This window comes from Callorhinus ursinus, unplaced genomic scaffold (assembly GCF_003265705.2).
Source record: "Callorhinus ursinus isolate GAN/ISIS: 27379988/994484 unplaced genomic scaffold, GSC_fseal_2.0 scaffold18, whole genome shotgun sequence".
NCBI lineage: Eukaryota > Metazoa > Chordata > Mammalia > Carnivora > Otariidae > Callorhinus > Callorhinus ursinus.
In genome coordinates, this window is record NW_027397080.1 from 24,346,440 (window position 1) to 24,360,816 (window position 14,377).

Here is a 14,377-nt window from a genome sequence, read left to right on the forward strand (position 1 = left end):
TTTTGCTTTTAAAAAGAAGGCCATTTCCTCCAGAGGTATCCTCTCCCCAGACCCAGACTCCTCCCCCAGAACACTCTGAAACATCTTTTTTTTAAAAAAAAAAAAAGAAGTTCTCCTCTGTTCTGCCAAGGTAGCTCCGGGAGATCCAGGCCTATCCTCGGGGGTCCCTGGAAGGCGAGTCTCCCCCGTGCTCCCGGGGCGCGGAACCCCGGATGGTGGGAGGGGCCCCCGGCAGGGGGAGAGCCCGCCCGGGCGGGGGCTATAGCGTCAAGGGCACCTGCCAGATGAGGAGGGCGCTGTCCGTCTCCCTGCACGGGGCCGGCCGCCCGCTGCCCCCCCGGGGCGCTGCCGAAGTGGCGGTAGCCCAGCCCCCCAGAGATGATGGCCACGGAGCAGATCTCCTTGCGGTGGGCGTCGCGGGCGCAGGGCCGGCTGCGCACCCAGACGTCGGGGTCGTCGGCCATCTCATAGATGGAGCCGTCCTCCTCGCTGTGCTCCAGGGCCGAGCCGTCGGTGGGCGCCGGCTCCCGCACGGACAGCAGCGGGCCGGGCAGGTGCGCCGTGGAGCGCAGGCGGTACTGCAGGAGGATGCCCTTCTTGCGGGGCAGCTCTCGGCCCACGTGGCTCGTGGGCACGGGCGTGGGCTCGGGCACCGGCCCGTCCGCCTTGTCGTCCTCGGCCGGCGGGCCCTCGGCCTCCTCCTGGTCGCTCCGCAGGATGTCGGGGGCCAAGATGCTGGTAGCCACGGCCAGGAAGGCCACGGGCCCGCAGTGGCCGTTGAGCGAGACCATGCCTTTCCCTGCAAGAAAGGGGCGGGGAGAAGGGGCCCGAAGGCCCAGGGCTTTAGGGGAGGCACCCACACCTCTCTCTTGGCGAACTTTCTGGGTGGTGGTGATTATTTTGGTAACTGCAATCTATGTTGGAACCTTCCAGAAGGCCTTGGGTCTGGGGGAGGGCTCTCCCACACTCTGGGGCCATTTTCTGTGGAGGAGTAGAACAGGGAAGAGGAGTGATCTTATAAACCTGTTGCGGGGGGAACCCTTGGGGGACCGTCAGTGTGAAAGCACCTGCAGCCCCCGCCTGAGCCAGCCGCACGTCTTCCTGCCTTTGCTCAAGCCATTGGCCTTGCCCGGAGAGCCTTCCCCAGCCACCTGATGCTACACCCCACCCGCTAAAGCCCAGTTCAGGCTCCTCCACAGCACATCCTTCTTGACTCCACCCACAGACTGCCCAGCACCCGGTCTCTGGGCCCCGAGGTCCCAGAACACCTGCCATCACAGCACCTGCCCCCTCCCCTGACCTCAGCCGCCTCTGCCAGACCATCAGCACTGGGGGGGCGCGGTCTCTGCCCGATGCATCCCTACAACCCAAGGACCAACACCGCAGGGAACAAAATGACATATGTGATAAAAACAGGAGACTTTGGGATTTAGGAACGGGGGGGGGGGGCTCCCGTTCCAGCTGGGCTGGTCCACCCTCAGGGCTTCCCCCCAACCCCACCCACCCTGGTCCCCCAGCTGCTCATCACTCTCAGGGCAGAGGCAGAGAGGGGCCCAGGGCTCTGGGTCCTCCCTGACCCCGCCCTTGTTCTCCTAGCCCTAGCACCCCCGTCAGGGCAGACCTCCCGCTGCTCCATAGGAACACATTTGCACATGGACCCCAACCGCAGGAGCCCTCGGTTATGTCGGTCTTTGGAACCTGGACATTTTGAAGCTGCTGTGGGGAGGGGACAGGAGGGGCCCAGCCATTAGTCAGCGGCCTCCACCAATCCTGAAGCCACTTGACCAACACACACTACTGTGCCCATTGGCCAGATTAGGAAACTGAGACCCAGAAAGCAGCTGGGAGACCTTGGGGCGGGATGACATAACTCCAGTGTGCCACAGTGTCACCTGTGATCTCAGGGGCACTGGAGATAATGCCCCATGTCAGAAGAGAGTGTGAACCTCTGGGCACAGGCTCACCCTCCCCAGCCATCTGCAGCTGACTCCCAGGCCCTGCCAAGACCGGTTTCCAGAGCCTCACCTGTGATCTTGGGGATGCCTTCCAGCCGAGGCACAGGCAACAGGACAATGACACCCTGGTCGGTGCCCACCCAGAGCAGACCCTGGCAGATCAGGAGGCTGGTGACACACAGGTGCTTCTGGCCTGTGGAGAGAGAAGCCAGCATGAGCAGCACACCCTCCTGCGGGGGCGGCGGTGGGTTCTGGGGGCTTCAAGGTGAGGAAGGGGCATGGTCCGGCTCCTCGGGTGAGACAAGCAGGAAGCTGGATGGGGCTGTGGTTGGGACGTGGGTCTGGGAGTCTGACCTGGCTGGAGTCCGGCCCCTGCATCCCCGAGCCTCAGTTTCCACCTGAGTACAGTGGGGCTGCGTGAGGATGGGAGAGGGTAGCGCCACAGAGCATGGTGCTGGCCCCTGGGGGCCCTCCGTGGCAGGGTGCGGGTTTGAGGGTGAAGCAGATGCTGGTGCGCACGGAGGCACGGGGCGGGGGCCGGTACAGATACAAGAAGCGGTGGGGGTGGGCACTGGCTGTCTGTTGTGGCCCCTCGGTTTCCAGCACAGGCTTGCCATCCTGCCCACGTGGGTCCTTCCCCCGGGTGAAGGCCGAGCGCACCCAGCAGCCCCCCGGCCCGCCAGTGACGTGGGCAACTCTGTGCCAGAAACGGGCCTGCTGATGTCAGTCCACATTAGTTCTTGTCTGGCTGTCCCCCTGCTGCTGTCTCTTCATTTTAGTGAGACTGGCGGTGGCAGGGAGAGCACTGGGGTCCCCCTGGCTCTTTACAGGGGGGTTGCGTGGTGTGGGCTCCAGGGACCGGTGCTGGCCTCAAACCCAGGCCCTGCCACGTCCCAGCTACACGACCCAGGCCAGGCCCTAAGCCTCTCTGTGCCATTTCCTCACCAGCCAAAGGGGATGATGATGCTATTCCACAGCCTCGTCCCGAGGATTAAATGAGTCAATGAATGAATGTAAATCCCTGAGCCCAGTGCCCGGCCCATGGCACACACAGAAAGCGCCATCGGCCACCTACCACTGTTAACAACCCTGGGCAACGGGAAGGGGCATGAGGGAGGGCCTGAGCTCAGACTCCTGCCTTTCTAAAGGGCCGAACCCTTGGCCCCACTGGAGGGGCTCACACCTCCCTAAAAGGAAGATCACGTTCATGCCATGGGGTATGTGAAATGCTGCTTGGAGCCCTGGCTGTCGACCTGGGCATGCATCCACACCCCCAGCCAGTTCACACCCCCAGAGGTGAGCCCCCAAACTGCATTTCTGGCAAGCACGCAGGTGACACGGCTGCTGCTGGCCTGAGGACTGCACTTAGAGAAACACTGCTTTGGAGTATCTAAAGCACACATAAACCTGCTCTGGTCTGACGGAAGCCTCGCGGCGGCTGGGACACACACAAGACACCAGTGTTGTGCCCGTTTTTCCAGGGGAGGAAACTAAGGTCCAAAGAAGTCATCCAGCTGGTGGGTGCAGGCTGGGAGCCAGGCTCCGGTGTGCTGATTACCGTCTACACTGCGGCCACCTCTCTGCTCTTGAGCAAATGACTGCAGTTCCAAACGGGTAGGGGTGTGGGCTTCCTCCGAGCAGAAGGGGTGGCTCCCCAGGGTTACCGCGCTGGAGTTCATGCAGCCCTGTCTGACGCAGCATACTCTACCATCACCGACCCACTTGCCCGGCACCCCGGAACATCCCAGGCGCCTACTGGGCACGGGACTCTGCGCTCAGTGCTGGAGGCACGGTGGGAGCCGCACACACAGTTCTGCTCTTGGGGAGCAAACCCTCTAGGACTTTCCATGATGATGGAAATGTTACCTATCACACTGTTCAATTCTTCAGCCGTTAGCCACATGTGGCTGGTGAGCACGGGAAATGTGGCTGGTGGGATGGAGGCACCGAATGTTTTATTTTATTCAGTTTTCGTTAATAGTGGCTACCGATTAGCGCTGTTTGGAGAGGGGAAAGAGGAAGGGAAAACATAAACAAGAAACATAAATACCAGGCAGAGGATTCAAACGGGGGACGGGGCAAGGAGTGGGCAGGAGAATTTCCAAGCTTCCTGCCTCACTCTGCTTTCTGGAAGGATGGGGAAGCAGGTGTGGGGATGTGAGGTCTGGAGGACAAGGATAAGGCAGCCACGCCAAGTCCCAAGCTAAGGACTGGGACACAGCACATGCAAAGGCCCTGTGGCAAGGATGAGTGGGTGGCAGGAGCAGACTATAGCTAGCCCAGCTCAGGGATAGGGGCAAACTCAAACTCAAACTCAGCTGGAGAGCAGGTGGGCCGGGGTAAGGACCAGACTATTCATTCTGAGCAAGGTGAGAAGCTACTGGAAGGTCTGAGTAGAGGAGCAGGTGACTTGGTCTGGAGGAACGCTTTAGCCGCAGAGTGGTAGAGGACAGGAGGGAGGGAGCGAGCAGACCAGCCAGGCAGAGACAGTGGTGGCGAGACGCCACGGTGGCCTGGAAGATGATGAGGAGCCAGGGCATTCGAGATCCATTTTGAAGTAGACGGACAGACCCACTGACAGACTCGAGTGGGTAGGGAGAGCGGACAAGAATGAAGGACAACTCCGGGCAGCTGGGTGTATGGCAGTGCCTCGGACTCAGATTGGGGAGCAGCCTGGGTCGGAAGGCCACACTGCCCCCTGGATGCGCAGCCCGAGATGCACGTGCGACTGTCTGCAGGCAGTGGGACAGACGCGCCAGGCAACAGGATACAAACTCAGAGAGACCTCTTCGCGGTCCTGATTCAGTGTGGGGATGCAAACCCCGCAAGAAAAGCCAGTTCGCCTCTGGACAGCAAGGGCGATTGCACAAATGGGTCTGGATGCCTGGACTCTGCCCCACGCCCTGGTCGGTTCAGAAAGTGTAGCGGCCAAGCCAGCAGGGCAGGCTGGGGGCCAAGCGACGGTGCGGCCCGCCCTCCTGGAGTCGGTGCAGGCTGCCCCTCCCCCTCCTCACCACCTGGCTCCCGCTTGGCCCGGGGCGAGGTCTCTGTGGCCCCACCTCCCCTTACTGCTTGCTCCCCAGATGGAAGCCTCGTGTGTGGGCGAGGGCAGCGGCTTACCTGCGCACTTGATCCCCCGGCTCCCGGGCCAGCACCCTGGCTCTCGAGAGTGTCTGCCAGCGCACGAGGGAACGAGCACCAGGACAAGCGAACGCAAGCGCCAGAGCGAAAAAGAACACGGGCGTTGCCGTCACGTACTAGATGCGCGAACTGACGAGCCGCTTTCTTTCTCTCGTCTCTCAGGGAGGATTATAAACCGACCTCACTTTATTTCATGATTATTAGAATTATACGTGTGTGTGTAATGCAGACACACAGTGGGCCCAGCCCTGAGCCCAGCGAGTACGGTCAATGAAAGGAAGCCGTTGGGACAATGTCTGTGATTATGGAAAGGACCTGGACTCATGGCTGAAGATCGACTCCATCAGAGCCACAAACCCACAAAAATACTTAAGGCAAAAGAGCGAACAGGGGCACGTTTTTCATACCTCTGCCTCACCTCCTTTTCCAGGGCCCCTGGGGCCATGAGCCCCGGGAGAGACCATCCCCCAATGCCCCCACACCCTCCCGGCCCCACCGGACAGCCAAGACCCAGCCAATGTGAGGGAGGCAGCAGGTGCCAGACCTGAGAAATGACTTCATCTGCAGATCTCATTCTGAAGCCCTTCCTCCTCCCCGTCTGCCTCGAGGAAAAGAGCAAGACACTTCACAAACAGTCCGAGAGAAAAAAAAATTCTAATGGTGGATAAATATTTTATCACAGAGACTTAATGCAGCCGTGTTCAACTCACCCAAGCCATCTATCTGGAGATATACAACTTTAAAAGGCTCCGGCTCTCAGAGAACATTTTATTAATGACCTGTCTAGTTAAGAGGAGGGGGGCTTTAGGTTCAAAAAAGCATTAATCCCAGTCGGGTACATGAGTGGAAGAAAGGGGTCGGGGGAAGGAAGCGTGATAAATTTTTAACACGCCCTTAAAAAAATCCACACTTAGAAGAGGAACAAATTTATTACTAATTATGCAATTATTTCATCTGGTGGTGTGGGGGAAGAAAAAATGCTTAAAAACCTTTTAAAAATATCTCTGGTAAAGAACTGAAGAATCCTGCTCTGCTGACCTTCCACCGGGGCACCGTGTGAGGTAGGTGGAAGCCGCCCCCCACCCCCCGCGGCAGCTCCGGCCCTGCTCTCCTCGGGCTTGAGGGGTCCTGGCCGGGCAGGTGGGGCTGAGCAGGAACTGCCAGGCTTGGGGACGGGGGCCCAGGGCAGTAACCCCTGGGGACCTTCGGGGACGCCCTGCCCCCCAGAACCTCAGCCCCCGCCCCCGATGGGCCAGCCCCGGGGAGGGCTGGTGAGCGAGACGTGGCTTCTCCGCTGGACGTAGCAGGTGCAGCCGGGAGGACATGGGCGGGACAGTGGGGCCGAGCAGAGAGGCCCCCGGATGTGTGGCCCGCAGAGCCCATGTGGTGAAGGGCAGGGATGGTCACAAGGACGGGGCCCCAACCTCCCTGGGAGGCGGCAACTGGGGGTCCCGAGGCTCCCCGCTCGCTGCCTGTCACGGGACTGGAGGGCACAGAGCCAGCCCGACTCCAGGTCTGGTCTGTCCTGCTCCCATTCGGATCTTGGCCCCTCCCTGTATAGATGGGGAAACTGAGGCCCGGGACTGGGGATGCTGTACAGTGAGCCTGTGAGAAGGTGCGATTCGGGTCCTGGCTCTGGCCTCCCCGGCAGCGCGACCTCCGGTCATGTCCCCTCCGGGGTCTCCGTTGACCTGGCTCTGACATAATCATAAGGACAGGGCCTGCCCTTCCTTCCTTAAAGGGGAACGGCCAAGGACAAGTAAGCCGGTGAGCGAGCAGATGCATTTTAAGGTGACATAAAGCCGCAGCCTGCGGAGGGGCTGCGATGTCACCTGCAGCGGGCTCTGCCGGCCAGTCCCGCCTCTGACCTCTGCCCACACAACAAGGGGCTCCCTCCTCTCCCTCCCCCTGCTCCACAGAGGAGGCCGAGGAGATTTAAAAGGCTCACTTTTTTTGTTGTTCTGCTAGCCTGAAATAATTTAGCTCTCAGTGTAAGTGTGGAAATATTTCTGTGATATAAAGAAATTCTTATCATAGTTAAAACGGATTTACCTTGTATAATGGCTAAATACTGAGAAACACAATGAAACTGAAGGAAGAGGGAAGGGGGGGGGGGGGGAGGGAGGAAGAAAAGAGGAGGACGAGAACCACAGCCCAGGCCCACACAGCACACCCCAGAAAGTGCACTGATTCCCCTCACTCACACTCCAAGCCTGGGCAAGGTGCCTTCCCAAGCCTGGAGGCATTTCTCTGAGCCAGGAACCACCTCTGCCCCCACAGAGGGACCACAGGCCCCAGGAGGCAGCGAGAGCCGCCCGGGCCCCACGGTGGCCAAGCCAGGACTCGGGCCACCTCTGAAACCATCTCTCCTCTGTTCCCCATAGGGGGACTCTCAGGGGACTCCGGGCCCTGCTTCAGGCCCACTGCAGGACCACAGACAAGCCACGTTTTCCTGCTGAGCAAACCTCAGCTTCCGCACGTGTACGAGGGGGACAACCCCCACTCCGTGGGTTACCGTGAAGTGAGGCCCCGTATCTAAAAGCCCTCGGAACCCAGCTCAGTGCAGGGCTGGGGCAGGGCGCGTGGCAGGCGGCTGTTACACGCTGTCCCTGCCACCGCTGATCTTGGGCTTAGTGACCACCGCCCCCTATCACCACCAGTCCAGACCCGGGGACCACTACTGTGAGTGGCAGGAAGAAGCAGGGGCCAGGGTGATCTCTGGGGTTAGGGACCAGGCCTTTGGGGTAAGACAGAGGCCCCCACAGCCCCTTAGGTTCTGGCTAATGTGCCTGCCCTTGGCCCGGCCTCATAGAACAGGGAGATCAGTCCGCCAGCTCAGCACATGGCCACTCTGGCCTCCACATGGCCCATCTGCTGAGTCCTTGTAACGATTAGCTCCCCACCTGCCAGGCCAGCCCCGTGTCCCTAGCCCCAGGGCCCCTCGGCTCTCCCAGCTGCTGAACCCGGCCCAGCTTGGACAGGATGGAGCCTCTGCATCCTCGCAGACAGTCTGTTTGTCTGGTGGAAGCTGGGCCAAGCTCTAAAGCCAGCTGGGGGTGGGAATGGGCCCTGAGCAGGCGTCTGCCCTGGCTCCCCCCGGCATAGCCTGCAGGGTCTGGGCAGCATCTCGGGCAGCAGATGGGAATGGGGTTGCCACGGAGGCCTCGAGCAGATGCAGGGAGTAGCAGAGTGTTAGGGGAGCTCCAATCTTCCTCCTCTCCGCTGAGTATCACCAACAGCTCAGCAGGTGGAAGCAGGGCCCCAAGGGGATGACGCCCTAGCCCTTCGCTCTCCCCGCTGCCTCCAAACCCCAACCAGCAAACCGAGACAGTTGCCTTTCTTAGAAAAACCTCTAAAGAAAGAGACCTCTGGTCAGCCTTCTCTCTTTCCCCTCACCTCACATTCTGTATGTGACGTGAGGCGGAACTGGGACTCTGGTCAACCTGAGGAGTGGCAGGTATGGATGGGCCTGGGTTCCCACCCAGTATGACTGTTTAGCAGCTGCCCGACTTGGGAGAGTCTGTTGAGCCTGGAGCCTTACTTCCCGCCAGAAGTGAGAGGGGGGCGCCTGGGTGGCTCAGTCGTTAAGTGTCTGCCTTCGGCCCAGGTCATGATCCCAGGGTCCTGAGATCGAGTCTCGCATCGGGCTCCCTGCTCCGCGGGGAGCCTGCTTCTCCCTCTCCCACTCCCCCTGCTTGTGTTCCTGCTCTCGCTGTGTCTCTCTCTGTCAAATAAATAAATAAATAAATAAATAAATAAATAAATAAATAATCTAAAAAAAAAAAAAGAAGTGAGAGGGAAGAGTGATTACAGCAAGAGAGGTTTGGGAATGACAGCCCTAAGTTCGAATTCCAGCCCTGCTGCCTCCGCTCTTGGAGGCCAGTTTCCAAAGCCGGCCAAACACTGCTACGAGGGCTAACAACGTGGGCCGGTCCGGACGCACCTCTGCCCGGCCGTGGAAGGTACTCCACGAAGGTCAGCTCCTCCACTGCACAGGCCCAGGATGGCAGGGCATGATGCCCAGCAGCAGACTCACCCGGCAGGAGGAAGGTGGTCCTGGTGGCAATGTTGATCTCCTGCAGATGCTCCAGTGTCTCGGTGTGGAAGAGGCGGATGGAGGAGCCGGAGGAGAAGGCCATCCAGACGCCGCTGCCTGCCTTTACCATGTGTGTCACACTCACGGTCTCGTCCTGGTGCGCCTCAAAGCTTTGCTGTGGCACAGGGAGAAGGGTGTCGGTGCTGGGCTGGGCCCTCTGGCTGAGCCTCAGGGGGCCAAGCTAATCTAGCCTCGGCCTGAACCAGACTCAGGGCCAGAAGGGAACCTCAGGAGCCCGGCAGTGGTGTGCTGATGATAAATGTTTAACAACGGGTAGGGAATCCTGGTTTGTCCTCTCGGCCGATCCCTGTGGTATAAAAACTTCTAATGTGGCCCATCACAAGCTCCCCACATGATACAAGGAGCTAGGAAAACGGTAACACACGCACACAGTCAGCTCTCAGGAGTTGACACACCAGGCTCCGGCAAGCCCCTGTGACACAAGGGAAAGTCAGGGCCAAAGTCAATGCAAGAGGAGGTGGCAGCCTACGTACGTTATCGAGAGTTACAAACGCAACAAAACAATAATCAGGGAAGGGAGGTGGGTGGTATGAGTCAAATCCTAACCTTTTACAGCAGGGATGCAACACATAATGTCCAAAATTTGGTAAACCCAGAAACAGTAGGGAGCTGGGTTCAAGATGGTGGATCCTGAACTCACCTCCTCCCATGGACACGACAGTCTACAACTGCTTATGGAATAATTCCCCCTGAAAGGGACCTGAACCGACAGAGCCTCCACAACAAAAGATAAAGGGACACCATCGAGACGAGACAAGAGGCAGAGACACAGACCCCCCCCTGGAGAGAGCCCCCCCCATGGCACATCACAGTCGGGAACATTGTGGGCAGCAAAGGTACAGAACTCCCCTGAGGAATGAGGAATTCGAGCTCCACCTCAGGCACCCCAACCCTTAGATCCTGCCCAGGAGAGACGAGTCCCCAAAACACCAGGTTTTGAAAATCAATGGGGAGGGCACCTGGGTGACTCAGTCGTTAAGCATCTGCCTTCGGCTCAGGTCATGATCCCAGGGTCCTGGGATCGAGTCCCGCATCGGGTTCCCTGCTCCTTGGGAGCCTGCTTCTCCCTCTGCTTCTCTCTCTCTCTCCCTCTCTCTCTCCCTCTGTCTCTCATGAATAAATAAATAAAATCTTTAAAAAAAAATCAATGGGGATTACATTCAGGAACACTAGAAAACTGAAGGGAACAGAAAACTCACTCTAAAGGGGCTTGCACACACTCACTCAACCTGGAAACCAGTCAAAAACACCAATTTGATAAAAAAGCATACACCTCTGATAAAGAAGATCCATTTATTAACAACCTTAAAGGGTCCGTCAGAGTGGCAGAAAATATCAGGGGCTCTCCGCATGGACTGAGGCTGGAGCCACTGGTAGGACCATCAGTCTACCTTCCTAACACTGATACTGGTGGGCACCATTTTGGATTCTCCTTGTAACCTGCTAGTGCCAGTGAGTGTGTTCCACTGAGAGTCTTGTCCACCAATGTACCCCAGCAGCCATGGACATGCCCCCAGCCAGGCCAGGAGCCAGCCCCACCCACCAGTGTGCCACAACCACAGCCCCACCACAACAGGAGGGCACACACAGCCCACAAGGGGGACACCCCTTGAGCATATGGCTCTGGTGACCAAAGAGATTGCACTTCTGGGCCCCACAGGTCATCCCCTATATAAAGCCACTCATTTAAGACTGGGAGAGTTTGGTGACTCACCTAACACATAGAAACAAACACAGAGTAGGGCAAAATGAAGAGACAGAGGAATATGTTCCAAATTGAAAAACAAGACAAAACCTTAAAAAAAGAATTAAATGAAACAGAGATAAGCAAACTACCTGATAAAGAGTTCAAAGTGATGGTCATAAAGATGCTCCCCAAATTCGGGAGAAGAATGGATGAACACAGTATGAACATCAACAGAGAGATAGAAAATATAGGAAAATACCAAACGAAAGTTATAACTGAACGGAAAAATACACTAGAGGGGTCCAATGGCAGACTGGATGAAGTAGAACAAATCAGTGTGCTGGAAAATAAAGCAATGAAAAACACCCACACAGTGCAGCAAAATGAAAAAAGAATTAAGAAAAATGGAGACATCTGAAGAGACTTTTGGAACAACATCGAGTGAAATGACATTTGTGTTATAGGGATCCCAGAAGGAGAAGAGAGAGAGAAAGGGCCAGAAAAGAAGAAATAATGACTGAAAACATCCCTAATCTGGGGAAGGAATCAGACTTCTGGGTCCAAAACACCCAGAGTTCTAAGCAAGATGAACCCAAAGAGATCCACACCAAGACATGTTGTAATTAAGATGGTAAAAGTTAAGGATAAAGAGAGAACCCAAATGTTATGTACAACGGAAACCCCACAAAGCTATCAGCAGATTTCTCAGCAGAAACTTTCCAGGCCAAAAAGGAGTAACATGACACATTTAAAGTGCTGAAAGGAAAAATCTTCCAACCAAGGTTATCATTCAGAACTGAAGGAGAGATTAAGAGCTTTCCAGATAAGCAAAAGCTAAAGGAATTCATCAACACCAAACCAGCCCTACCAGAAATGTTAAAGGGCCTCCTTTAAGCTTAAAAGAAATGGCACTAATTACTAGTACAAAAACATACAAAAGTAAAAATCTCACTGGAAAAGGTAAACGTATAGCAAAGACAGTGAATCAATCCTTATAAAGCAACTGTAAAGATGAAAAGACATAACTGGTAAAATTAACTAAAATCACAATAACTAGTTAAGGGAAGCACAAAATTAAAAAATATACAATGTGTCATCAAAAATATAAAACATCAGGGGTGAGAAGTAAAAAGGTAAAGCTTTAGAATGTGTTTAAAATTACACTGCTATCAACTTAAAACAGACCGCTATTGTCATAGGAGATTTTACGTGAACCTCAAGGTAACCACAAGGAAATACACAAAAGAAAATGAGAAAGGGATCTAAACCTAACAGGAGAAAGCCATCAAACCACAAGGGAAGAGAGCAAGAGAAGAAAGGAACAGAGAGCAACTACAAACACAGCCAGAACGCAATTAACAAAACGGTAATAATAAGTATACCCTCATTGACAATTACTTTACATGTAAATGGACTAAATGCTCCATTCAAAAGCCAAAGAGTGGCTGCATGGATAAACAGCAAGACCCATCTATACACTGCCTATGAGAAACGGATGTCGAAGTAAGGACACCCACAGGCTGAAAGCGAAGGGACAGAAAGAGATATTCCATGCAAATGGAAATGAAAAGAAAGCTGGTGTAGAGATACTTACACAAAATAGACTTGCAGACAAAGACTGTAATAGAAGGCAAACAGGAGCACTACACAATGATAAAGAGATTAATCCAGAAGATATAACTTTTACTAATACATATGCATCCAACAGGGAGCACCAAAATACATAAAACAAATCTTAACACACCTAAAGGGAGAAACTGACAGCAATGCAATACTAGTAGAAGACTTTAATACCCCACTTTCATCAATGGATAGATCTTCCAGACAACAACAAAGAATAAGGAAACATCGGCCTTAAATGACACATTAGACCAGATGGACTCAACAGGTATTTATAGAACATTCCACCCAAAAGTGGCAGAAAACACATTCTTCTCAAGGGCACATGGAACATTCTCCAGGATAGATCACATGCTGGGCACAAAAGAAGTCTCTACAAATTCGAGAAAACTGACATTTTATCAAGCATCTTTTCCAACCACAATGGTATGAAACCACAAATTAATTACAAGAAGAAAATGAAAAAAACCACCAAAATAGGAAGATTAAAAAACATGCTATGGAAAAAGCAATGGGTCGAAAAAGAAATCCAAGAAGAAATACAAAACAATACCTAGAGATAAATGAAAACAAAAATACAATATTTCAAAATCTGGGTGGGGGGGCAGTAGAGGTGGTTCTAAGAGGGAAGTCTCTAGCGATGCAGGCTGATCTCAAGAAACAGGAAAAATCTCAAACAATATAACCTTACACCTAAAGTAACTAGAGAGAAAAAAAAAAGAAACAAACAAACCTCCAAATTAGTAGATGGAAGAAAATATTAGATTGGAACAGAAATAAGTGGGGACTAAAAAGACAATATACAAGATCAATGAGACTAAGATCTTGAAAAAGTAAACCAAATTGACAAAGCCTTAGCCAGACTAACCAAGAAAAAAAGAGAGAGAACTCAAATAAATAAAATCAGAAATGAGAAGGGAGATGTGGGGCTCAAACTACAGAAACATGAAGGATCATCAGGGTCTTCTATGAACAACGATACGCCAACACCCTGAACAGCCCAGAAAAAAAAAAAAAAAAAAACAGGTTTCCTATCCTAGAAAAAAAATGGATAAATTCCTAGAAACATATAAACTTCCAAGATTGAATACTGAAGAAAGAGAAAATCTGAACAGAATGATTACTAGAGCAAGGAGATTTTAACAGCCATCAGAAACCTCCCACCAAACAAAAGGCCAGAACAAGGGGGCTTCACTGGTGAATTCTACCAACACTCAAAGAAGATTTAATACCTGCCTTTTTCAAACTCTTCCCAAAAATTGAAGGGAGGGGAAGTTTTCAAACATATTTTATAAAGCCAGCGTCACCCCTGACACCAAAACCAGCCCTGATACCAATTACAGGCCAGTAACATAGATGCAAAAATCCTCAACAAAATATCGGCAAACTGAACCCAACAATATATCAAAAGGGTCAAACACCATGACCAAGTGGGATTTACTCCAGGGATACAAGGACGTTCGACATCTGCCAATCAATGTGATAAAGCACATGAACAAAATGAAAGACAAAAATCACATGATCATTTCAATAGATGCAGAAAAAGCATTTGACAAAATTCAATATCCATTTGTGATGTTGAAAAACTCTCAAAACAAAGTGGGTATAGAGGGAATGTACCTCAACATAATAAAGGCTGTATATATGACAATCCTACAGCAAACATCATCCTCAACAGTGAAAAGTTAAAAGCTTTTCCTGTAAGAACAGGAACAAGACAAGGATGCCCACTCTCACCACTTTTATTCAACATAGAACTGGAAGTCCTAGTCACAACAATTAGGCAACAAAAGAAATAAAAGACATCCAAATCAGAAAGGAAGAAGTAAAACTGTCGCTATTTGCAGAGGACATGAT

At 53.4% G+C, this 14,377-nt stretch overlaps 1 protein-coding gene across 1 annotated transcript in view; it reads right to left on the minus strand.

Moving 5' to 3' along the window:
- Window positions 1-120: 120 nt before the first annotated feature.
- Window positions 121-14,377, minus strand: part of ARHGEF10L (Rho guanine nucleotide exchange factor 10 like) — a 106,689-nt gene continuing 92,432 nt past the window's right edge. Inside the window, 4 exon segments of the mRNA XM_073903280.1 lie at window positions 121-340; window positions 342-799; window positions 2,026-2,148; window positions 9,133-9,307. Of these exon segments, the coding sequence (XP_073759381.1) occupies window positions 260-340; window positions 342-799; window positions 2,026-2,148; window positions 9,133-9,307 (837 nt within the window). The 3' untranslated portion in view covers window positions 121-259.